At 40.7% G+C, this 24,826-nt stretch overlaps 2 protein-coding genes across 7 annotated transcripts in view; both read left to right on the top strand.

The window, feature by feature from the left end:
- Window positions 1–11,235, top strand: part of Slob (Slowpoke binding protein) — a 28,904-nt gene extending 17,669 nt beyond the window's left edge. For 3 of the 6 annotated variants that reach the window (XM_070287938.1, XM_070287940.1, XM_070287937.1), the window contains 8 exons: window positions 642–849; window positions 907–1,143; window positions 1,207–1,388; window positions 3,621–3,831; window positions 3,892–4,017; window positions 4,073–4,215; window positions 8,022–9,162; window positions 9,280–11,235. In XM_070287938.1, coding sequence (XP_070144039.1) covers window positions 642–849; window positions 907–1,143; window positions 1,207–1,388; window positions 3,621–3,831; window positions 3,892–4,017; window positions 4,073–4,215; window positions 8,022–9,162; window positions 9,280–10,533 — 3,502 coding nt within the window. In that variant the 3' untranslated portion in view covers window positions 10,534–11,235. Of the gene's footprint in view, window positions 1–641; window positions 850–906; window positions 1,144–1,206; window positions 1,389–3,620; window positions 3,832–3,891; window positions 4,018–4,072; window positions 4,216–6,757; window positions 7,091–8,021; window positions 9,163–9,279 lie in introns of those variants that run through there. The other 3 variants (XM_070287947.1, XM_070287944.1, XM_070287942.1) reach the window with 2 other exon arrangements.
- A 2,156-nt stretch (window positions 11,236–13,391) lies between these two features.
- On the top strand, window positions 13,392–14,730 carry LOC108073598 (leucine-rich repeat-containing G-protein coupled receptor 5-like). The gene has a single exon (XM_017165289.2). The coding sequence runs from the start codon at window positions 13,399–13,401 to the stop codon at window positions 14,728–14,730; it is 1,332 nt and encodes a 443-aa protein (XP_017020778.1). The 5' UTR covers window positions 13,392–13,398.
- The last annotated feature ends 10,096 nt before the right edge of the window (window positions 14,731–24,826 follow it).

Genomic DNA, 24,826 nt, shown 5'->3' with positions numbered 1-24,826 from the left:
AGGGATTGTGTTAGTACATATTGTGTTCCTCTAGGTTAAATACACTTGTCGAATTTTTATATTCAGGAAATTTTAAGAGAACTGAAATTCTACAGATAAAATAACAATAAATACCATAAATATTAACAGAGTTCTCAGTTTAAGATCTTTGAATAAACATTAAATCGAATGCACAAATTCCATTATCAAATTCCTAGGAATTTCAATATTAATTATGAATCTGTGAAATTTATCTGCCCCCCCAAAAATTTCTGCATTTACACCTAAACCTGATACTGAGGAATCAGCAAACAAAATCCCTGTATATACATTATTCAACATGAGACCACATAATTGAAATGGAAGGACGAAAATGCTTTGACGCTGGTCAAGTGCGGTCGCTTATGCAAATTATGGGAAAATTTATGTTAATTGAGCCCCTCCTCCCTGATGGTCGTTGTAAATAATACCTCGCCAAAAAGTGTGATGCGATGCGATGTTTTTTAGAAAGCCAACTCATGATTAGTTCTAGTTTTAGTTGTAACATACAAAAACAAATTTTCCTTAGTTAGCAATTATTCAACTACGTATGCTCTCTATCAACCATATTATTTGTGGACTTGGGCAGACATGGGAGCTAAAATGTTGTTGGCAATTTTCAGACCCAACATCAAGTACCAGTATTCCGCCTTGGACAGCGGCAATGGGATCGTGGAGCGGAGTCCCAGGGAGCGGGCCCAGCGGGAGAAGGCCCTGAACGCCACCCAGGAATGGATTCAGAGTGCCAATGGACGCTACGAGGTGATTGCTCATCTGGATGAGATCGGCTCGAGGCACGGCAAGAACTGGTTTCTGGTCACAGATGCTTCGGTAGGTTGCTATTGTAGAGACTGTTAGTTTATGGCTTAAATTGGGGTACGTTTATAGGTTCGCACAGATCGTCTGCTGACCCTGCTACCTCTGCCCCCCGACTGCGTGGCCTTCGAGGATCTGCCGCCCAACGAGTGTGCCAGGGAGATTCTCATGGAGCTGCTCGGCTCGCTGCATCATCCGTACATATATCCCGTGCTGGACCTGGGCTTCTTGCGCAACAGCTCGCATAACTATGCCTGCCTGGTGACGCCCTTCAATTCGCGCGGCAGCCTCAAGGATCTCATATACAAAGTGATTGCTTTATATAAAATGTATTAAAATTGTAATTAAATAAAAAAATGCACTCCTTTTCAGGCACAGTGGAACGAGCCGTGGGCCAAAAAGTACACGCGTAAGCCAAACGGCTTGCCGGTGAGCCAAGTGCAGCGCCTGGGGCGTCAGATCCTGGAGGCACTGCTCTTCCTAAAGGAGCGCGGCTTTCCGCTTCACGGTCACCTTCACAGCGGCAATGTCATCCTGCAGAACGGGGCAGCCAGGTGAGTTCGTTCAGCCGTGAACTAATTTAATAATGACTGAAATATTTGATATCGAAGCGGTGGCCATCGGTGGCCCCGTCCTGAAATTTCAGTCATGCAAAATTCAGCGAAATAGAAGGGAGAACGATATCGGGCCTAAATGGCAAATTAAAAGCAATTTAACGGAATCGTTGGACATTTCGTGGCACTTTAAATGCATGTCCCATCGCCCCCCGACCCTTGGTTCTTCCATTCACATCCATGTAACTGCTGTGCGACAACGCGTAAAGCGCCCGCCCAGGGCCACCCACTCGGAAACATCGAATGGGTGTAACAAAAATAAAGCTTTAGCTTTTTGCCATTTTAAAAATAAATGCTCGTCGCAAAAAATTGCTTATACTGCAGCGAATTCCTATAGGTGAAAGTCAGTGAAAGAGAGCGGATTTCTTTGTTCTTTATTTTTATACCCTTGCAGGGTATTATAATTTCAGTCAGAAGTTTGCAACGCAGTGAAGGAGACGTTTCCGACCCTATAAAGTATATATATTCTTGATCAGCATCAACAGCCGAGTCGATCTAGCCATGTCCGTCTGTCCGTCTGTCCGTCTGTCCGTCTGTCCGTCTGTCCGTCTGTCTGTCTGTCTGTCTGTCTGTCTGTCTGTCTGTCCGTCTGTCTGTTTCTACGCAAACTAGTCCCTCAGTTTTAAAGCTATCTGAATGAAACTTTGCATATAGTCTTCTATATGCTCTCACTGCTATATATGTCGGAACGGGCCGGATCGGACGACTATATCATATAGCTGCCATACAAATGTTCGATATATTTGTAGAAAAAAAATTATAACTTTACTGTTTTTCAACATTTTTGCACCATTTTTTAGATATGGCCATGTTATATTGTTTCAGAATTTTGGTAAAAATTTTATGAAAATCGGACGACTATATGATATAGCTGCCATAGGAACGGTCGAGAAATAAATAGGAAAAAAAATTATAGTTTCGTTGTTTTTCAATGTATGTTTATTTACTCTGAGATATAAGCTTTTTTTATTATTCTAGAATTATGGTATAAATTTCATAAAAATCGGACAACTATATCATATAGCTACCATATAAACCGATCGGTAGATGTAGAGAAAATGTAAAACTGGGATTGTAAAACTGTAACTGTCAAACTGTAAACATAATAAGTATAGGTAAAATGTAAGGAAACTCTGTTTTGTGAGTGTTTTCAGCATTTAAATCTATAATATAAACATCGAAACCAATCTGCAAGGGTATACAAACTTCGGCGTGCCGAAGTTAGCTTCCTTTCTTGTTATTTTTTTTTTTTTTAGCTTTTCTTTGTTTAAGTTTGCTCCAAGTGCATGACCCAATTTAGTTGCCTTCATCCGCTGGAGGGAGCACATTGAAAAAGCTGATTTTCATATAAATTGCTTATACATATGTACAGCCATCGATAGGGCCAAGTGACGGCAAAAGTCCATTGCCAGAGCAATGGAGAGTAGTAAGCTGAAAAGCTGATTGATGGAGTGGCAAAGCAAAATACTTATTCAAGTGGGATTGCTTTGAAAATCTCTCGTTTTTGCCTCTGGGAAATGGTAATCAAGGCAAAGGATGTAAGGATAAATCAGAGCTGTAAAATCTAGAGCAAAAATAACAGGCCACCAATTAAGAGGCGAGTTATTCAATTAGCAAAAGCTCGGATAGAGTTAGTGCAGCTAAGAAAAGTAAGATTTTCAGGGAAATTCAAGTTCTCATACCAAAAGCCTAATTAACATTTTTGTGAAATAATTAACATACCTTTGCCATCAAAATCCATCAACTATCCAGCACCTAGAGTCAGCATCTTCAGAACGCCTTTTGTCAGCCAATTTGGGTGGTCTTTTCCTGCTAGTCAGCAATACTGCGCTCTAATGAACACTGACAGGACTCTTGAGCCAAAAGCCGCCCCGGCCAATCTGCAGTATACGGCACTGTGTGGTGTCATAATATTGTCCTATCAGGTCTGACATACGCTCTTTGTCATAAAGGCCTTACCCCTCTCGCTCGCACAGAAATCCATAAAAGTAGGCACTTTGTGGCCGTCGTGGCCACGTGTTGGCCATCAATACATGGATGTGGCTCGGGTAGAACCGCCATCGAATGTGCTGCATAATTAAGATGAAGAATAAAGGAGAGGGGATATGGAGGGGCTCGCCATTTAATTATGCATTCTCCGTGACATGGGTTCTTTTTTTTTTTGCTCACCAGGTTATCTGGCCTGGAGAACGGTCTACTGGGCCTCAGCTCGCGGAATAATGCCGTCATGTGGTCCCGCTCGGTCACCGAGATCGAGAACGTGGACATTGTCTGCTTCGGCCACCTGCTGTACGAGATGTGCACCGGCCAGGAGCTGACCACACCCAAGCCGTCCATGCGGGTGCTCGAAATGGAGATGCAGCACTACCCACAAATTGGCCAGGTAACATGAAATTATGGAGTCTTGATTAAGGTATATAATATTTTATATTTTCCTTTACAGATTCTGGAGATATTAGGTCTTATCTTTGAGCCGCCTAGCGGTGTCTGCCCCTCCGTTGAGGACCTAGTCCTGTGCGATCTCTTTCGCAGCATCGATTTGCGCGAGCTGCGTGGCCCCTGTTTTAGTGTAGGTATCTTCTTTTGTCATTTAAATTTGTTATTTTAATCCATCTTGCTTTTAGACAATTAAGCCGAGCCTCAGCAGGTCCACTCTGAATCTGCTACATGCGGTTAAGAAGCGCCAATGCGCCTCTCTGGGCCACTCCCTCAGCGAGGCGAACTCACCCTGCACGCCGCCCTCGACGCCGCACGATCGACGCACTGGGTAAGTAGCTTCACCGTCGGCTTAGTTGTTTCTTAGCTTTCCACCTAGAAGCAAACTCTGCCAACTTTTCACCTACTCAGTCATCGGCATAAACCACATAAGTCCCTCTCACACACACAATCTGTACACTGTTCATCGTCGTGTCATGTTTCCTTGGTGTGATGGGATCAGGAAGTATCAGAAATTCGGTGTTTTATTAGTCCCTCAGTCTTAGAAATTAGTTTATCAAGAGACCTCTAAGGCGATATGATACCAAACAGATGGAAGTTGATGTTTAAACTAAAGATAGTTGTGTAGATAGATTATCTATAGATGTTTTAAAGTAAAATGAATAATGTTTCATTTAAAGTTTTTCTTAGAGGATTTTGTTTTAACTTAAACTGTTAACTTTAAGATACCTGGATGCTTTTTAATATAATATTTATAGAGTAATTTTATTTATTAATTTATATAAAAATAATAATAAACTGTGAACCAAAGGTTGAACCTCTTGACCTATAAGACATTTCTGAGATGAAATCAATTAAATTTTTAAAACAAGAAAGGAAGCTAACTTCGGCACGCCGAAGTTTGTATACCCTTGCAGATATTATTTCATTATATTTAACCTATACTTATTATGTTTACAGTTTGACAGTTACAGTTTTACATTCACACCTTTACATTTTCTCTACATCTACCGATCGCTCCTATGGCCGCTATATGATATAGTTGTCCGATTTTCATGAAATTTATACCAAAATTCTAGAATAATAAAATAAGCTTATATCTCAGAGTAGATGAAAATACGTTGAAAAACAACGAAGTTATAATTTGTTTCCTATTAATTTCCCGATCGTTTCTATAGCAGCTATAAGATATAGTCGTCCGATTTTCATAAAATTTTTACCAAAATTCAGAAATAATATAAAATGGCCATATCTAAAAAATTGTTCAAAAATGTTAAAAAACAGCAAAGTTATAATTTTTTTTCTAAAAATTTATCGAACATTTGTATGGCAGCTATATGATATAGTCGTCCGATCCGGCCCGTTCCGACATATATAGCAGTGAGAGTATATAGAAGACTATATGCAAAGTTTCATTCAGATAGCTTTAAAACTGAGGGACTAGTTTGCGTAGAAACAGACAGACAGACAGACAGACAGACAGACAGACAGACAGACGGACAGACGGACAGACGGACAGACGGACAGACGGACAGACGGACAGACGGACAGACGGACAGACGGACATGGCTATATCGACTCGGCTGTTGATGCTGATCAAGAATATATATACTTTATAGGGTCGGAAACGTCTCCTTCACTGCGTTGCAAACTTCTGACTGAAATTATAATACCCTGCAAGGGTATAAAGATATTGCAGCAAAGGCTAATGTCTTTTGTGCCTAGGTTGCCCAGAGATTACCAATTAAATTCAAATATAAATTGGCTGTTCTAAAAAATATTTACAATATTTTAAAAAATATTTAGGAAGATCCAAAAGACCTCTTTTTGCTTCTAGTAGAGTCATAGCTCCGCCCCACGTTTGGGCCTAAATTTAATCCACGCTCTGGGCCTGTTAATCCCGTTCTTGTGCACTCGCATTTCGGGCTAATAAAGAGAGACTCACACACATGCAAATACACTCACACACACACACACACAGCCATGGAGAGGTTAAACAAAAAGACATGACAAAGAAAAGACGGCCAAGAGAAAACTAACACACGGACAGATATGGCTGAGCGAAAAATGTGGCCAAAAGCTTGATGATGTGCGTGTGGCTCCGGGTGTGTGTGTGAGTGCGTGCCTAAAGGTAATTATGGTAATGCCCTGGACTCTGCTCAGCCTGACCCATTCCATGCCATTCCCATTCACCGGAGCCTTAGGCAGAATTTAAAATTATGCATACAAGACAGGGATATAATTGAGTGATAAAGAACGAGGACGGAAGCAAAAAAGTCCCGAAAAGGTGTCCTCATTTTGTTGTTTTTGCCTCATGTATATTTAAGCATCCCAATGACCCCGTGTAAATTTACTCAGCTGCCTCAGTAAATAAAAAATATTAACTAAAATACTCAAACGCATGTTTTTTACTTACATTAATTAATTAAAAAAATTTTATGTAGCGGAGGATTTTGTCAACTAAAGTATTTTTTCCGTATGCAATGTTTTACTCTCTCTTTCTCTCCTACTACTACTACTACCGCCTACTACTACTACTACTACTACTACTCAACTCTGTTGTGTGTGTGTATCTGTGTGTTAAATCTATCTTAGTGTTGCGAAAGCGCCCAGAATCCCGTTACCGTTGCAGTTACCGTTACAGTTGCCGCTACACCAAACCCATCATCTTCTACACACATACCGATCCGCCCTCGAATGTCTATCAACGTTCACTTTTGTTTACATCACCTATGTGTGTGTTTTGTTTTTGATTTACAAACTCTTGCATTTCTGCATTTGTTTATTTACATAACCCGTTCGACTAACTAAAAAACCAACAACAACAACTACAACAACAACTCCAACTCCAACAACTCCAACTATAACAACAGTGTTCCGCCTGCGCCCTATGAAGTCTTTCGTATGTACTAATCCGAAACCAAACCCAACTGAAACGTACCAAAAAAAAGAAAAAAATAAACCAAAACCAAACCCCAAACTGAAACCATGAACAACTCATAAAAAATTATATCTCACAATTAAATTTTACAAAACTGAATATCGTGTGAAACAAAATGAATACCTGAATAAAATGAATACCTGAAAATAAAACCATTAACTGCAGAGTATGCTAAAAAATCATCCATTTTTTGTACAAACATGTAAATTTTTTATATTAAATGGAAAATGAAATCAAACGGAAAAAAAATAAAACAAAATATGTGGTAAGTGGCAATTTTTTGTATGATTCACTGCACCGCCAGCCAGCAAGCCACAAGCAAAGCAAGCAACACCACTTGCACACCTCAAAGTAAACCAAATCGAAACTCCATTCGATGCGAGGGGCCAGCAGAAAGTGCAGAAATCGTATATTTATTTATTCATTTAACGAGTGCCAAACCACATAATCCCAATGCCTTTTGTTTGCACTAGTTTTTAGACTTTATAGTTTGCATTATACATTTTTTGTATATATCTGAATGTATCTTATTTGCTTTAATCTCACCATAAATTCTGTGAACAAAACTTTATGTTTATATTGTTGATTGCATGATGTAGAGAATATATACATATGTATGTACAAAGGCAATATTTGTTTTCGATTAAGCACTGAATGCCCTTTTCCTAGTGGGTTAAATGTTTTCACTTTTAGTCTAGTTTTCGATAGTAATTGGAATGTAATTTGTGATTTTTTGGGGTAGTATTAAATTCGTGATAGTAAGCAATAATTTTCATGTAAGCTTGTAAAATAAAGACTTAATTGAGTTAACTCGCAGCTAAAATACTTCCCAACTTATATCCCACCTTTTAAACGAAGTTTAGCCCTTCTTCAGACATCCTTGTATCTGAGCTATCAGCAGAACCTTAGTTTTGATAGGCCACTAATTGAGTTTCTGGAGAGCAGAGGCAACTTGGGCTAGATTGGAAACCCGCACGTATTGCCGCTTCTATTGCAGCCGCACACTCACCAACACACAACACACACTCATCGCATCCAGTGACATGCCATGGCTTCTCTGCATATCCAAACACAAAAGAAATCCGAACCAGGTGCCGCAGTCGGAGTGCGATTGAAAATTTCGAATTCTGAATTTCTGATTGTTATTCTCTGGCCTTTTCCTCCCACTTCTCCAACCCAACCGCCCGCCCATACAGTATCAGCCGAACAATGGACTCATTTGACATATCAAGCGACTCGGAGGAGGGTCTGCTGGAGGAGATTGTGGTCGGTGGTAGCTGCCACCGGCAGCACTTGCTGCGCCTGCAGCAATGGCACTCCGCCCACTCGTACGTCCACTCGTACGACCCGCCCTCGGAGTCGCCCATCCACTACTGTGACCCGGCGGCCCTCTATTCGGATGACAATGGCCACGAGCCGGAGCCGGGGCAGGAGCACCTGCCACCGACCATTCGGTGTAGCACCAGCAGCCAGAGCAACCTGAATGTGCTGCTGGCCGAGGGTGTGGTTGCCGCCGAGGATGGCTACGAGGCCCAGGAGGTGGAGGTGGAGGAGTTCGAGGTTCTCGAGGAGGAGGAACCCAGTGGCTCGTCGGGAGCTCAGAGGCTGCAGGCTCCGGCCTGCACTTCGTCGGCTGCAGGAGCTTCCTTCAATCACCAGCTCACCGCGGATATGTGCAACTACAAGAACTCGAAGAGCCGGCGGCTGGAGTACTCGCTGAAGTGCCTCAAGTACGGCCGCAGCAATCCCTCCCAGGACTCGGCCTTCGGTTCGCTGACCGACAACGACCTGTCCATCGGCTCTTCCAGCATTCGGCTGAGCAGCTTCCAGTCCATCTCCTCGCCCATCGACGAGGGCGTGGAGGATATCATCATAGCCACCACTACGGGCGGCAATGAGACCTGCCTGGAGCTGGCCACCATTCCCCGGAGCATGGTGTCCCAGGACTCGGCCATTTCCTCGCCGTGCCGCGAGAGTTCCCCCAACAACTTTCTCCATATCGACGATGCCATGTCGGGCACGGGCTCCACCTCGTCCGGTTCCAATTGCGGCTCCTATGGGAACATACGTCCCCAGCAGTTTCCAGTTTCGCTGTCACCGAAGATCTTGGTAACGGCCACCAGTAACTCGAGCAGCTCTTCGCTGGCCTCCAACAGCAATGCGGGTCAGGGTCAGGCTCAGAGCCAGGTTCAGGCACCGGGGCAGGGCCATCCCCAGCAGCAGCAGCAGCAGCAGTTTGATCCGCCCAAGATCCTGGTCAACGATCAGAACTCCATCTACACCACGTCGCCCTCGAAGCGATCGGGAATGATAGAGGTCTTCTCGCAGAAATATCGGGTGAGTAAGAACTTACAGTAAAATTTAGGTTTGAAATATTCGATTAGTTTTCTGTAAAGAATAAAATATGATTTTCTGTTAGTCTGTAAAAAAAAGCTCAATTAGTTTCCCTTCCAGGTGAGCTCCTTCGAGGACATGTCCCCGAAGCGAACCTCTGACAAGCAGCACCTGAAGCACGTGAACCGCCTGGCCTTCCGCTCCTTGGAGGAGGAGCGCCGCATCGACAACGCCTTCCTCCCGATGGCGGATCGCACACACTCGGACAATCGCGTGAACATGCAGAGTGAGAAGTACAAGAAGCTCACCCACGCTTCCTTTCGCATCAGCAAGGGCCAGGGCCAGGAGTCGCCCACGGCCACGCCCACCAGCCAGACGCCGCCCAGTCATCCGAGCAACAGCATCGAGATGCAGCGCACCGGCAGACAGACTCTCTGGCGGGACAGCAAGTTCTACAGAAAGAACCGGATAGCCAAGAGCAACGACTCTCTGATGGAGAACAATCCGTCGCCGAGGATCTCGCCCTGCTCGCTGCGGGACAATCAGTACGAGAGCAGCAGGAGCAGCTCCCAGGCCAGCCGGAGGTCGCTGAGCGGAAGCCAACAGATGCTTAGCGTGACCACCAGCTTTTGTGGCAACGGCAGCGGCGGCCGCAACGCGGCCAGGTACTGCAGCTCCAAGAGCGAGGACCTGGGCGAGTCCTCCGACTATTTGAGAGTGATGGACGCCCGCAAGTCGTACTCGGAGCGGCATCTGGTGCGGCTCAAGCAGACGGCCATTAACAACACGCACAGCGAGGACGAGATGAGCTTCAACGATAACGACAATAATGCCACGGCATCATCGCAGCAGGGCCTGGGGCTCCAGTACAATCAGCCCCACTACAATCAGAGGAATCACCCTCAGGGCGGCAGGTGGAGCAGCAGCTGCTCCATCGGCAGCCACCTGAAGACGACCAATATTAAGACCACCTCGCTGTCCGCTCAGTCCAGCCAATCGAATTTAGTGGCCACCTCAGCAACTGCCAGCTATCGCACGCCCTCCAAGTCCCTTGATCAGAGCACCGCCATCCCGAGCACCCCAGCCCAGGGCAGCCAAAGTAAACCTGGCAACCACAGTATCATGAGCAGCCAGAGCCACATCACCGCAAACACCACCAGTAGCAACAGCAGCAGCAGCACCAGCAGCTCGGTGGACGAGTCGCCGTCCAGATTGACCCTCAGTGGCGCCGATCTCTCGAGGATCTTCGTGATGGACATGGACGATGCACCCGGCAGCAGCTGCAGCGAGGAGAAGACACCGCTTCTGGATAGTGTGGAAATGTCGCCGATCAGTCCGACCGAACCGGAGGAGCCGGACCTGGACAAGCTCTAAGAGGAGATCCCCAACCGGGACAACAGTATACACACATACGCACATACAGACAAGTTTTGAGCAGCCGAAATGCAAAGCATGTGATAAAGAAACCAAAAATAGCAGAGATCGAAAGGGGAACCATCAAGTTGTAGAACTATTAGGCTAGGTATGAGATGGCAAGCTAGGAGGGGTTTTCAAAGGAGAGTTTTTGGGAGGAATCAACACCACTTTGCCATTTTAATAATAACCTCATATGTTGCATTATGTTTACATTAATGAGGTTATGAAAGAAAGAACCACAAGAAGACTTAAACATTATTTTCAAAATTTTAATTTATTTAATATTTGATATTCCCAAAAACTCTCTTTTGTAAAACCTCCCGCACTGTCAGTGTTGGTTTAGGTAAGGCAATTCTAAGCTTGGTATCACACAAACCACTGGACACCCACTTTCTATACACTCCGGAAAATATACATAAATGTAAAGTTGGGCTGCTTTCGCCTTCGCTAGATCCACACACACACTCACACCCAAAGCTTTCTTCTGGTAACAATAATATTTTTGTCTTTATATTGAACTTTAGCCGGTTGCTTTTACAGCAATGCGTAATTACTTAGAATATCTCTCCACTGAAGCTAATCTCTAGACTGCTAAGCCACAAGACAACACGGAAAACCAAAAGGAAGCCAGTATCCTGCTGATGAGTTGTTGCTTTTTTTTAACAAAATATAAACAGAGATAACAATTTTCGAATTATACGGAATTATACACTTTACTTGGTAGTTGATTGAATAGTTAAGACTTGAAAGCTTCGCAGCTTGGCGCATTGAAAATGTTTTACTGTAGCCTAAAATCGTTTTAAGCCCCCCCAGACGGGGTCGTATTTTAAATATATGCATACATTTTAGGGAACCAAAACCAACAAACAAAGGACGATAGGGGAGGAACGAGGCCGAGGACCACCTCTCCATTGAATGCAATTTAGTGGGGACTCCGAGGTAGAGTTCACAAGTTATAGAGTTACAACTTCTTTGTTTCGTATCCTCAGTTGGAAAACGTCACATAGGCAGCACTTCAACCGAGTTAAACATAATCGTATGAAACCGTAAATACAATACAGAAATGCAATCAAGTTTACTAAGGTATCGCAAGCGAAATATCACAAGGCCACACACAATCGAACACAAGATAAATATATACACCTTACGATCATAAATATATATAGAAGGTAATATTAGACGCACGCACTTAGCGAGTCGCACCCAACCAAGATGATCCACAACTCGACCCCGCCCAATCCATTCAGTGAACTCAGACGCCCCTACCTGTATTATTCGTAGTTAATGGACGCGTAGGACATTGTTTACGGGACCCCTAGTACGTACTTGTATTTCCCCACGATCGTGTAAAGATTCATTTCGCTTGGAATTATTTTACGGTTTACTTGTGTACCATATATGTACCCCAGAACATTTCAGAAATGGAAAAGCCCCGAGAGAAATAAATATTAAACGAGAAAACAATACATTTTTTAAAAGAGTTTTACTCAAGGGGAGTTGGTTACCCATTTATGAGAGTACCCTTCATTAAATATTAAGATAGTAAGGCAATTTTATTTAGCTTTTTCTCTTATTACTGTGTTTGTTTTGCTAATAGCAAATGACTTGAATTTAAAAACAGACTAACAAATAAATACGTGGCTTACGTTAATGCGTCAATATATTTATTTTGATTAAGATTCTCAACGAATATGACTAAGCTAAAGTTACCCTAAGAAAAGCAAAACAATCTCTTTCGTCACGAACATAATTAATTATTCGGTAATTAGTTTTTGTCACATGTGTTCAACATAAAAATAGAGCCAAACTTTATACTTTTGTGTGGCTTTCTTTAATGCTAAAAGCAACGTCATTGCTGTTTTTAGCATAAAATTAACTTCCGTCTTTATAAAAAAATAAAAAAAACCAAAGTCCAGATTATAAGAATCGAACTAGCGCGGCACCAAGTCCCATGGGCATTAAATTTTTGATTTATTTCAGAATTAATGCGCAAATTTAGCTAAACTTTATACTTTTGGATGGCATTTCCCTATGCGCATAATGCTGAAAACAGCGTTGTTGCCTTTTCAAGCATAAAATTCGCTTCCGGCTTTTCCTAAAAAAAAACTAAAGTCTAGATTATAAAAATCGAACTGACGCGGCAATGAGACCCTCGAGCATTAAAGTTTTGATTACTTTTTGGAATAATAGTAATAAAAGCTATGTTTTTTTTCTATATTATTTTGTTACTCATTAAATATTAATAACCAACAGCTTGGCAACCATTTCTAGTGTCGGCGATCACGCTGTGCCTTTTCCTTTGGGTTTTAGGAATTTTGATAATCGCCATTGAAAGCACGCCATCGATCGATAACGTTTGAACTTCGGGAATATGGGCGCTTTGGAAGGCTTTATAAACCGATTCGAGCTGTGTAATTCAGATCAGTTAGCTCCTCGCACTCAATTCAATCGGTTCCATCGCAATCCGCGCTTAGTTTCAATAATTCGGACAAAATGTTGTTCGCTGAATTTTTTCCTATCATAGGCCATACTTTAATTTCACTATTCGGGACCCAATCTAATCCACCCAATCAGGACTTTTGTCCTGGTTATTATTGTTCTAACACTTTGTCTGGACTCGACTGCCAACAGATTAACAAGCCTCTGCTCGATCAGCTCATAATAAAAGACAACCCGAAGCTCCTACATTGGGGCAACTGCCAACCCGATAACAGAACTGAGCCTCCTCCCAAGGACCTCGTCGTGTGGTTAAGCTACAAGGACACTAAAATTTTTGAGTTACAAAATAGCTATTTTGCCAACTACACCAATTTAAATGTGCTAATGATTAACAACAACTTTCTACAAGTGATACGAGATCAGGCTTTTGAAGGACTATCGCTCCTGGAGTTTCTACATCTGCCGAACAACTTTATTCGACATCTTCCGCAGAACGTCTTCCATCCTCTAGAGAAAATCGTTTGGATCGACTTAAGTAATAATGATATCTCTAGCCTTCCGGAGAACGCCTTTAGGTCCAATACAAAGTTAAAGGGATTAGATCTACGAAAAAACCCGTTGACTAAAATTATCCTTCCGGCCGGGAACCCCATAAGGAGCATCGATTACTTGCTCCTCAACGACTGCGACCAGCTAAAAGAGGTGAAGTTAGCCATTGACGTTCTCAACATAACTCTGGAAAACAGTGCAGTGGAAACCTTAAAGATCAGCGGAAGTGTCCAAAGCATTCGAGCGGGAAACTCACCGTTGACCAATTTGGACTTGCACGGAGCTACACTGAATGTATCCTTTCTCAGCGATATCCTCTGCAAAAGTCGGTCGCTGAAGCAGCTGGATCTGTCTTCTACCTCATTGGACACCATTCAGCTCTCCAGCGGTGACCTTTACTTTGACTGCCTGCTGCCCAATCTCAAGATTCTCAAACTGTCCAACAATAACATAGAAACTCTGCCAATGGGATCTCCTCTTTTCGGAAGCAAACTTGAGACCCTGGACCTCTCCTATAATAAACTACAGAAAGTACCTTTGGAGACCCTTAAGGAAGCCCACTCTCTTCAAAGCCTGAATCTCGACGGAAACCGCCTGACCAGTTTTGAGTATAAATCCGCTTATGATAAGTTCAAGAACCTGAGAACTTTGACCGCCAGTGAAAATAATTTTAACAACAAATTTTACAATGCCATGGTAGCTTATTCCTATTGGCAGTTAAGAGCATCGGATAGCAAGGCACAGAATGGGGTGGAGAAGCCAAAGGGTCAGAACGTAACGAATGTGGTGGAGGAGTCTACGAAGAAGAACGAAACGAATGTAGAAGAGGTGGCGACAAAGAAGAGCATAACGAATGTGGTGAAGGAGTCGACGAAGAAGAACGAAACGAATGTGGTGAAGGAGTCGACGAAGAAGAACGAAACGAATGTGGAAGAGGTGACGACGAAGAAGAACGAAACGAATGCGGAAGAGGTGACGACGAAGAAGAACGAAACGAATGTGGAAGAGGTGCCGAAAGTTACGAAGACGCCTGTAGAAGAGGAGCAGAAGAGCCAGTGCATCTGGATCTGGATCACAGTTCCCATTATAGTCATCCTGCTGGTTGCGCTGGTATGGCAGGTGATGAGGAATCGAGGCAGCGACTGCTTTGGTTGCCAGCCAGTTTAGAGCGACTCTAAAGCTTCATATGAACACTATTAATAATTTTTTTAATGTAGAATTACTTTTTATATTTTAAAGCCATATTTTTGCACTGTACTTTTGAGCCTATAAAATTAATCTTTTCATTAAAATTTACTTCTTAACCTTGATTTACCTCTGCCTTCATTTGGGTTAATGGTTGACAATAAAAGAGTGGTGAGCTCGTGGCTACGTTTTCGCCAAGTAATCGGAATCAGCAAAATCTGAGACTGGAAAGCCATGCGCCGGCTGACATATACTCAAACCCTTATCGGTTCGCTGTACTTCAAATCTCTGGTCTCTTGTCATTTAGTTTAGAAATTTATTTTCTTAACTATCAGCTCGGATTTTTTGTTTTCCTGTTGCTGAAAGTCAGGAATCTGCACAATAAATCCTATAGATGCCATGAATGGAAAGAAACCTACGTACAAAGAAAAAATTAATAATGGTCACCTTTATATTTTTCTGACTTTATAATTAAGGAAATTCATTGTATTTTCGAGTACTAAATTTTTTGGTGGTATGTATGGTATGGTAGTATGCTGATAACATGAATGACAGCAATTCCTTTCTGCCATTAGAGAAAAGAACAAAACAAAGTCCAGATTATAAAAGTCAAACTGGCACGGCAATGGGACATCGGCATCGGTTAGAATGCAAGTCACCGATCGATAACATTTGAACTTTGGGAGTATTGGGTGATTAAGAAGGCTTTTTAAATCGTATCAAGCTGTGTGATTCAGATCAGTTAGCTCCTCGCTCGTTCAAAGGACTATCACGTCTAGAGTTTCTACATCTGCGGGACAACTGGATTTGGTACCTTCCGCAGGACATCTTCCATTCTCTAGAGAGTATCGTTTGGATCGACTTAAGTAATAATTATATCTCTAGCCTTCCGGAGAACGCCTTTAGTTCCAATACAAGCTTAAAGGGATTAGATTTACAAAAAAATTTGTTATATCGAATTGACATTCTGGCCAGGAGTCCCATAAGGAGCATCGATAACTTTCTTTTCAGGGACTGTAACAAGCTTGAAGAGGTTAATTTAGAAATAGACGTACTCAACATAACTCTGGAGTATTCTAGGGAATCCTTGTGCTTAGTCATTCCTTAAAAGAATTCATTTGTTCGCTTTGTCTGTTGAGCTGATCATGACCTTCACCGACTTTGTGGATTTTATTTGATCAGTTACCAAACTAAGGATTCAAAATTATAATTAAATTTTTTGCAAACACTTGCTTTTTGTCCTAAGTCCTAACATATAGGTATTTAATTTTCTTTCGTAAATTATTTTATTTTTTATTTTAAAATATCTTAAGAATATTGTGTCCAAGTTTTACATCGATCAGAGGAAAATTGATGAACTTATGCAGAGTTGAACGAAGGTCGGTTGGTGTTCATTGCATGAGAATCACAAAGTTTAAAGCGCCCTCCTGAAAAATGCAATTTTGAAAATCGGTGTACATGATAACTCAAAATCTACTGATCCAATCGGTTTGAAATTTGGAACATAACTTCTTTAGATAAATCAACAGGTACTCACGTCGAGCTTTTTTAATTTTTAATTGTATTATATTTTTTATTTAACAAATTAACTAATTTTTGGAGTCAAAAATCGGGGTTTTGACTTAAAATTTTGATAAAAAATCGGGAAAAATTTTTAAAAATAAAAACGCTTCGTGAATACCTCGGGACACTTATCCTTTAATGAATGAGGTATAACTTTTGTAGATCGTATGATTCTGTGGACTGTTAGGATGTACACCGCAAACCAACTTTTTTTGGAGGTGACTCGGGAGATTCCCTATAACTCCTCTACCTCTAAATATTTTGGAATACAAAATTTATCAAAAATTGTTCAAATGTTGTGTTATTATATGGTATTTAATTTGTTAAGCTAACTTCAGCCGTTTCGCCACAACATTTTTTTGAAAAGTGGGCATTTTTGCACCGAATTAACCATACCTCCCCCCCCCAAAATCAGTGCGCTGTAGCTCCTCGTACCGTGTCACCACCTAGTGGCGGGGTCGGTCACCTGGTAAGCTGGGACTTTGTGGCGCCACCTATGCAGGTATTTGGCGATTCCGGCAGGGGCGCCACAGTGGAGTTCACATTGAACTACTTGATCGCCCGATCTGGCACTTTTGGTCGCTCGTTCACGTGGAGTATGGCAACGCTGGTTGCTCGGATCTAAAAGTTGCCAGACTTTTCGATCCGAGCTGCTTACTTTACACTGGGAGAATAAAACGTAGATTTTAAAAACCAAAAATTAAAATTTTTTATTCTCTTTTCTTCAAGTTCTGAGAGTCATATTTTCCAAGTTTGAAAAGATCTGTGAAGGGTAAAAAGTAGAAATTTTTGAAAAATTAATTTAATTAATTTAATTTGGCTTACAGTCTAGGTTTTCTTCTACAATCAGAGCAATTATCCTTATGATTAGGCCAACCTAAAGGAGTAATAAATACTCTTTAAGCTCAACATTTTTCATATTTTCAACATTATTATAAACATAGAATATAATTCCTTGTTTCCTACTATAATTATACAAATAATTTTAAGTACATTTGCTCTATCAAAAAAAATATAAACATTGCACTGAGATCTAGCGGACCCAATCGGCATCTGAGAAAATGTGAAATAAGCGCCTCCCATAGATTTCATAATTTAGTTGCCATATTTATGATTATGTCCTGTCATGTCCTGTGCGTGTTTCCTGAAGCAGCAGCGGCAGCAGCATCCTAAGCAAACAATCGATGAGCATATGACAGCAAACTAATAAAATTTACCACCCCTCCACGGCCTCTGACGAGGGTTCCATCATTCGTCCGCCTGTCCGCTCTATTTTTCCCCCCGTCCGACTGCCATTGTTTCAGGAGCTGCAATTACGGGAATTTTGGCAATTTTACGGGCACCGAGGACGAAACTGGACGGCGGTCAGTTTGACCGGCTAACAATATAATTTACAGCGCTTTTGTGTAGCGAGGCGTGAATTTAGTACTCAAAACTCAACCCCCTTCCTTTCGAAGTCCAGGGACTGGTCCAGTTAATCGCATTTGTTGGTTTTGTAATTATAATTCCGGCCCATGGAAATGATTTTGGCATTTCAATTTGTACCGCCCGACCGCAGGCGCAGGCGGCATTTTTCGACCCCTTTTCGTAGGACTTTCCCCCGCTGGTCACTTTCGATTTTAGAATTATACGTTATCCTTGGCGTTGGCGCAGGCGCAGCTGTCGGCTATCCTCCCTTTGGCAGTCGCGTGCCGCTTCGCAGCAGGACATTGTGTCCATTCGAATCTGGGCAATGTTTTCCCTCAGTTTTTCACCTTTAGAGTGGCAATTTCGCTGTCGATAGTTTGCCCAGCTAAAAGGATTAAAAGGACTTCTCGCGGTTGCCTATTGTGCTCAGTCAATTTACCGTAAAATTCCCTTTGCTTCTTTTTGTCTCTCGAATGTATTTTTATTTTTTATCTCCTTTGTTGTGGCGGGACTTTGTATCCTGTATCCTATATCCTGTATCCTTTTTCCAGAGTTTTTCCCTGAATTTCTCCGCTTTTTTTTGTGACTATTTGTCAATTGTTTTTTTTCTGTGAAAGTGACAAATTTCGGGATGTCCCGTCTGAAGATTTATGTGTCGATTCCGCCATTGAAGTGGTTCAGTGGTTGAGTGGTTCAGCGGTGGCAGGACAATTGCCTCCAGCTCTCAAGGGTTGAGGGGTGTGGCCGGTGTATGTGATCGAAAGTCGGGAGAGAGATTTATGAGATGGAACTACAGTTCTCGGGTCGAAATGATCGCCAATTCACCTTTTCAGGAGATCCAAAAAATTGTAGTAGAGGAAAATGTCAGAGTTTGATTGATAAGGTCCATTTTATACAGATAAATAATTCTAAAAAAGAATTGCAACATGAATCTGTCAACAAGTTGGCTATAATTACAGAATTAAAAAAGGTTTTTAAATGATTTTCTATTTCAAAAGACAAAACTTGATAGCTCTAACTAATCTCCAAAAGAAAAATGTATTTATAACCTTAAATCGATTTATTTAAGACTTTCGTTGGTTTTTATTTTTACCATTACTCCATAATTTTCCTTACTCTAATTCTCAAAACCTCTTAAACAAATGAAAAACTTCAAAAGCCCCAAACGAAACCCAGTTGATTTTGTGCGGTGTTTAGCGACCCGGTCTCGGACATGGTCAATGCCAAATGCCATATGTGTTAGCTGTCCAGTGTCCGATTTCCACTTGGCCAATGGCCATTTTCACAGCTTGGCGAGCAAGTGTTTTTTGTGTCATTTGGCCCGAGCTCCGCTTTCCGCACATTTGCAATTATTCTGGCATGAAAATTGAAAAACATGTTCTCGTCTCGCGCGGGAAACTCAATACGCGTGTGCGCGCCAACATTGTCATTCATTCATTCATTCGGCTACCAGTTTGTTCATTCACTTACCCGCTCATTGGATATTCAAAAAAACAAATTGTTGGCATGTCGATTTTTTTAATTAAAAAATATATTTTCAAACGGCGGGACAACTGCTGGGAAATTAGCCTCAAGTGCCTCGGATTGTCAAGCTGTGCGCCGGCGCGCAATTGAAATCTGTAGAGTCCTTCGGCCTGTCCAGCTGTCCATAAATCATGCATCTATTCCGGAGTTGTGTAACGCCGATTTCCCTATTTTTTTACGGCCTTTTCACGAGTGACCTCTCCGCGCTGACCTCCTACGTTCGAGGGATGTGAGTATAGTTTTTTACGTGGTGGTTAATCGTCCCTAGTCAAAGTTTTGTCAACGTTTATTTATGATTTCTTGCTGATTTTTGGTGGATGATTCGGATATTTTTTGGCACTGGAGTGAAGTGTCTCCATTGTGTGCAATGATTTTTTGGCTGTTTTGCTATTTTAAGAGATGTTAAACTGTATTTACATGTTTTCGGAGGGTGGGTTATGAAAATATGAAGGCAAAGCTGGCAGTAAAGGGAATATTAATGAGCTGGATAGTTTTTTAATGTTGAGAGAGCTCTGAAATTGAATTTCTAATCATTGAAGAGTTATTTAATATATTTTAAATTAATAAATATTATTATAAAAAAGTTTCATTATAATTTCCTAAATTTCCTTAATTCGTATACTTTTTTCCCCCCATTTAATTTAACGACTTCCTTGCCTCAGCACACCCATTGCGATCGAACATTATGACATAATTAAGTGTATGTAGTTCCATTACCAAATTGTTTGTTTAGCTCATTCGCTGCTATTTTAATGGCTCATTGCCAAAGGTATATAAAAAAAAAATAACTTTCTTTTATGTGAAGTAATTATTGTACAATATATTATTGATAGACATGTCAGCATCCACATCTTCGTGATTATCATCTTCAGTGACGGACCGGAATCTTCGATTTCATTTTCAAGTATTTCGCGATTGATTTGATTTTGTGCCTCGAATTTCGATTTCATTGCACGTGCGAGCGATTAATTTTGTACACTTTTTCTTCTCTGGGTGCTGGGTGTCGATGTAATCCCCTCCTTTTGAAATGTCCTGCGGTGCCCGATGATTTCCCCCTTCTCCCTTAATGCGCATTTTCTTCGCGTTTAATTTTCCTGTTTCGTTTTTGGCCTTTGCGGTTTTTGATATTCAATATATGCCGCCGCGCCTGCAATTGTTACCCGTGGAGAATCCAAAAAGCAAAAGGATATAGCCGAGGTAGCGAGGGGCAGGAGAAAATCTCCGGCTGTCTGTTGTGCGAAATTAAATACCCGATAATTGTCAGTCGATTGTGGAAGTGGTGAGCGTTCAATTTTTAAATCTATGAAAAAATATTGAGCGAGAAATTTACTTGGAAGTAATTGTAACAGTTTTCGGTTATTGAAAGAATTTAAAGATTATTTTTTAAAATAAAAATATGCCTTATATGTAACATTAAACCAAGCTGTAATTAATAATATATAATGCATATTTCATAGTGAGATGAATAATATTCTGTTTAACCGAAACACAAGCGTCGTCCGAGATTAAAAACCATAAGGAATAATTATCTGAAAAAAAGTTGAACTGGGTCCTTAACCTTCTTCATTACAAGTTCATTTTGTTAGCATTTAGTCTCAAAAAATATATTTTTTAAACATAAAAAGGAATAATATATATATATATAATATTCATACAATATATATTTTAATAGAAATATTTTTAAAACATTTTAAAAATGAAAACCCATACCAAGTTTCACATAAATTATTTCATGGAAATAATAAATTTAAGTCTGTGAATCTAATAAATTAATATTGCAACCCATCCTAAGGTATATCTCCCTTAAAATCACTTAAAAATAATTTTTAAAATCCCCCTAAGGTTTAGTACAGTTGCATTTGTCATAATTCCGGGGTCCCCGTCAATTAACGACAATTTATATGGCCACGAGTTCCTGGCACGAGTCCTTTGTACCCTTCCTCCGCTGTCTGGTATTTTCAATATTTCCGCTTCCTTTTCGAAAATAACGACTAAAGCGAAACAATTAACAATTGTTGTAGCTGCGCCTGCGCCCAGCGGCCAACAGCAAAACAAACAACAAATCAAAGTATGGAATATTTCATTTTTGTTCCTCGTATTTTTGTTTTCCCTAGTTCTGTGTTCTGTTTCCTTTTTTTTTTTGTTACGTATGTGATGGCGCGAAATGGAGTGCGCTTTAATTTGCATAAATTACCAGTAAAAGGGTTAAAAACGATGAGGGGCGGGCGGGCGTAGGGGAGGGATTGTCCGGAGCTGAAGTGGTCGCCTGCACTTGAAAAAATCTGTTGCAAATGTACAGACAACACCACACGAGCCACTCCTCCCGGCTCCATTCGCTTCTCCCCTGCCAGTCGCCGCTGTCTTTGTTCTTGGATGCTGGAGTGGTTGATTGCATTTATGGACCTCGGATACAGTTGCCCCGGAGCGATCGAGGTGTGTCCGCTCAGCTCAGCCGTGAAAATTGTAATGTACATGGCAATTCCATTTAATATAGACAGCATCATCCAGATGCCGGAGAGTTACGCAAATAGCCGAGGGCCACCGGCAGGAGCTTTGGGTTAGCAATCATTTTAAAACCCGCATAATTGTCGGGATTTGCACGCCAAGCTTCAGTGTGTGAAGAAAAAAGGGTTAAGTCGGGTTGGAGGAGTGGCCGGGTGTGCGTGGCTTCTGAAGCCCAAAAAGTTGGTGTTTCAGATCGAGTTGCTATATAGCTATTAGGCCGAGAAATGTATTAATTAAAACTAACATTGAAAAAAACGATAAAGCTGTCTATATAATATCTATATCCTTTCTAGCTTGAAATATTTATTTAAAATAAATTTTAGAAAACTTTAAAAATACTTTAAGTTTGCCTGATTAAACATCTCTAGTATCCCTAATACTTAGCCTGAATTCAGCCCTCGAAACTGTCAAAATATGAAAACAATAGTAAACTCATGAGCCTCAAATATGTTTTTCTTATCTAGCTTGAATCTCCGCCTCAAATCCTGCTCACTTTCTGCCCAAAAATATTGTTTTGGTTGTGTCAAAATAAAGGAATTGAGATGGAGATTGTCCAGGTCCAGATCATGATTTCTGTTGGTTTTTAATCTCCGATATGCAGCGCCCACTTCAACGTCCCGAAAAGGTCTTGCCTGGGTCAAAATGTTTCAATTCTGAGCGGAGATTTTAACGCGGATGCTGTTGCCCGAAAATCATCCCTTGGCATCTAAATCTGCATGTTTGTTGTTTTTTAAAACGTTTTTAATATGAAAAATGTCACAAAAAATATCAGAAGCAGTCGTTTGACGGGAAACGGGTTCATTTGAATGACAATCGAGGGAGGGCCGGGATCGAAAAGGGATCGGGTGTTTGGTGATGATGATGATGATGAGGCTGAGGCTGTGCTCGAGTTTTTGATGAGCTTGTAATGCCCTCGATGAGCTTGGGTTCGGCAGGATGGTCTGATGTCTGGCTGTTGCAGCTGTCCGAGGACTGACAATGTTTTGTCTGACTGAGGTTTTCAGATCGCCGATCTGCCCAACTCCAGGGGGCGTGTCCGCTGCTCTTTTTTTTTCTGTTGATAATCTGACGTTTTCTAGCTGCAATTATGCATGCCACATTTAACAATTTTCAAAGCGTCTATTCACTCCGCCCAGCAGGTCATTACGTGGAACATTTTTACTTAGCTGTAGTTTTCGGTAGGCTTAAATCAGTTAATAATATGGCGGGTAATGTTTCCCTTTTAATATATTTTTATACCCTTGCAGGGTATTATAATTTCAGTCAGAAGTTTGCAACGCAGTGAAGGAGACGTTTCCGACCCTATAAAGTATATATATTCTTGATCAGCATCAACAGGGGAATCTTTCTAGATATGCCAGGAAGAAATCGATTTTTTTGCCATTTTTGCATCATTAAAATTTTTTGATTTTGATAAAAAATTGAATTTTCAAAATTTTTAAATGAAGTATGCAGATTTATTAACTGTTGAAAATCTTGCGCAGAACAGTTTTCCGATTTAAAATTAATGCTCTTTTGGCCGAGTTATGATATTTTTAATTAAAAAAAAATCAAGAAGTTTTTTAATATAAACAAGAAAGGAAGTTAACTTCGGCACTACCCTTGCAGATTGGTTTCGATGTTTATATTATAGATTTAAATGCTGAAAACACTCACAAAACAGAGTTTCATTACATTTTACCTATACTTATTATGTTCACAGTTTGACAGTTACAGTTTTACATTCCCAGCCTTATATATTTTATACATTTACCGATCGCTTCTATGGCAGCTATATGATATAGTTGCCCGGTTTTATAAAATTTATACCAAAATTCTAGAATAATAAAAAAAGCTTATATCTGAGAGTAGATAAACATACGTTGAAAAACAACGAAGCTATAATTTTTATACCCTTGCAGGGTATTATAATTTCAGTCAGAAGTTTGCAACGCAGTGAAGGAGACCTTTCCCACCCTATAAAGTATATATATTCTTGATCAGCATCAACAGCTGAGTCGATCTAGTCATGTCCGTCCGTCCGCCCGTCCGTTTCTACGCAAACTAGTCCCTCAGTTTTAAAGCTATCTATGTATATGAAACTTGGCATATAGTCTTCTATATACTCTCACTGCTATATATATATCTGGACGGGGCGGATCGGACGACTATATCATATAACTGCCATACAATTGTTCGATAAATTTTGAGAACAAAAATTATTACTTGGCTGTTTGGTGAAATCAATGTGCAATTTTTTTGTGAAGGCGGCATTTATTTGGGATCGTTTGGGAAAAAATCTAATTATTTTGAAAGCAAAATCTAAATTTTTAAATTTGTTTTCTGAATTTTAAACATTTTTTTCGGATGTTTTACAATTCTTCAAAATTTTTTAAAAATTGTTCTAAATTTTAAAAATTGTTCGGAATTTTAAATTTTTTTTTCTGAATTTTAAACATTTTTTAGATTTTTTATATTTATTTAAGATTTTTTTTAGAATTAAACAAATTTTTTTAAAATATTTTAACTGCCAAATTTGAATTTAACTGCCAAATTTGAATTTGAATTTAATGACGATCAGTTTCAGTGTGCCCAGGTGCAGTTGTAAAATAACACCTAAATTTGGATTCAAAAGGTTTGAGTCTCCGCTAACTTGCGCCGGCTCCTAAATGGTTTGGAACTTGGACATTTTATAACAGTTTATACCAGTTTTCAGCAGCTTGCTGCTGATTTCTGTTCGCCTGTTACCCCAATTTGGAAAACTGGCAATTTGCTTGGAAATGTTCGGAAATTTGGATGGGCTGCTGTAGGGATGTTGTTGTAAAAAGGTTGTTGTTGCCATAAGCTGTTGTTGTCGGCAACAAATAGGTATAAATGCATAAAATGAAATATAACAGTTTATACCAATTATTATTTTTGCCCAAATGTTTTTATAACAGTTTATACCAGTTTTCAGTCGCTTGCTGCTGGTTTCTGTTCGCCTGTTACCCCAGTTTGGAAAGCGGCCAATTTGAATGAAAAGTTTTGCTCACTGGCATCAGTGATGCTGACTTCCATCAGTGATGCTGACTTCCATCAGTGATGCTCACTTCCATCAGTG

The sequence above is a fragment of the Drosophila kikkawai genome, chromosome 2L (genome assembly GCF_030179895.1).
Source record: "Drosophila kikkawai strain 14028-0561.14 chromosome 2L, DkikHiC1v2, whole genome shotgun sequence".
Taxonomy (NCBI): Eukaryota; Metazoa; Arthropoda; class Insecta; order Diptera; family Drosophilidae; genus Drosophila; species Drosophila kikkawai.
This window is presented reverse-complemented; position numbering and strand designations above follow the sequence as displayed.

Excerpts from the sequence above, each read along its gene's own strand:
- LOC108073598 (XM_017165289.2), top strand. The coding sequence starts at position 13,399 with ATGATTAACAACAACTTTCTACAAGTGATACGAGATCAGGCTTTTGAA.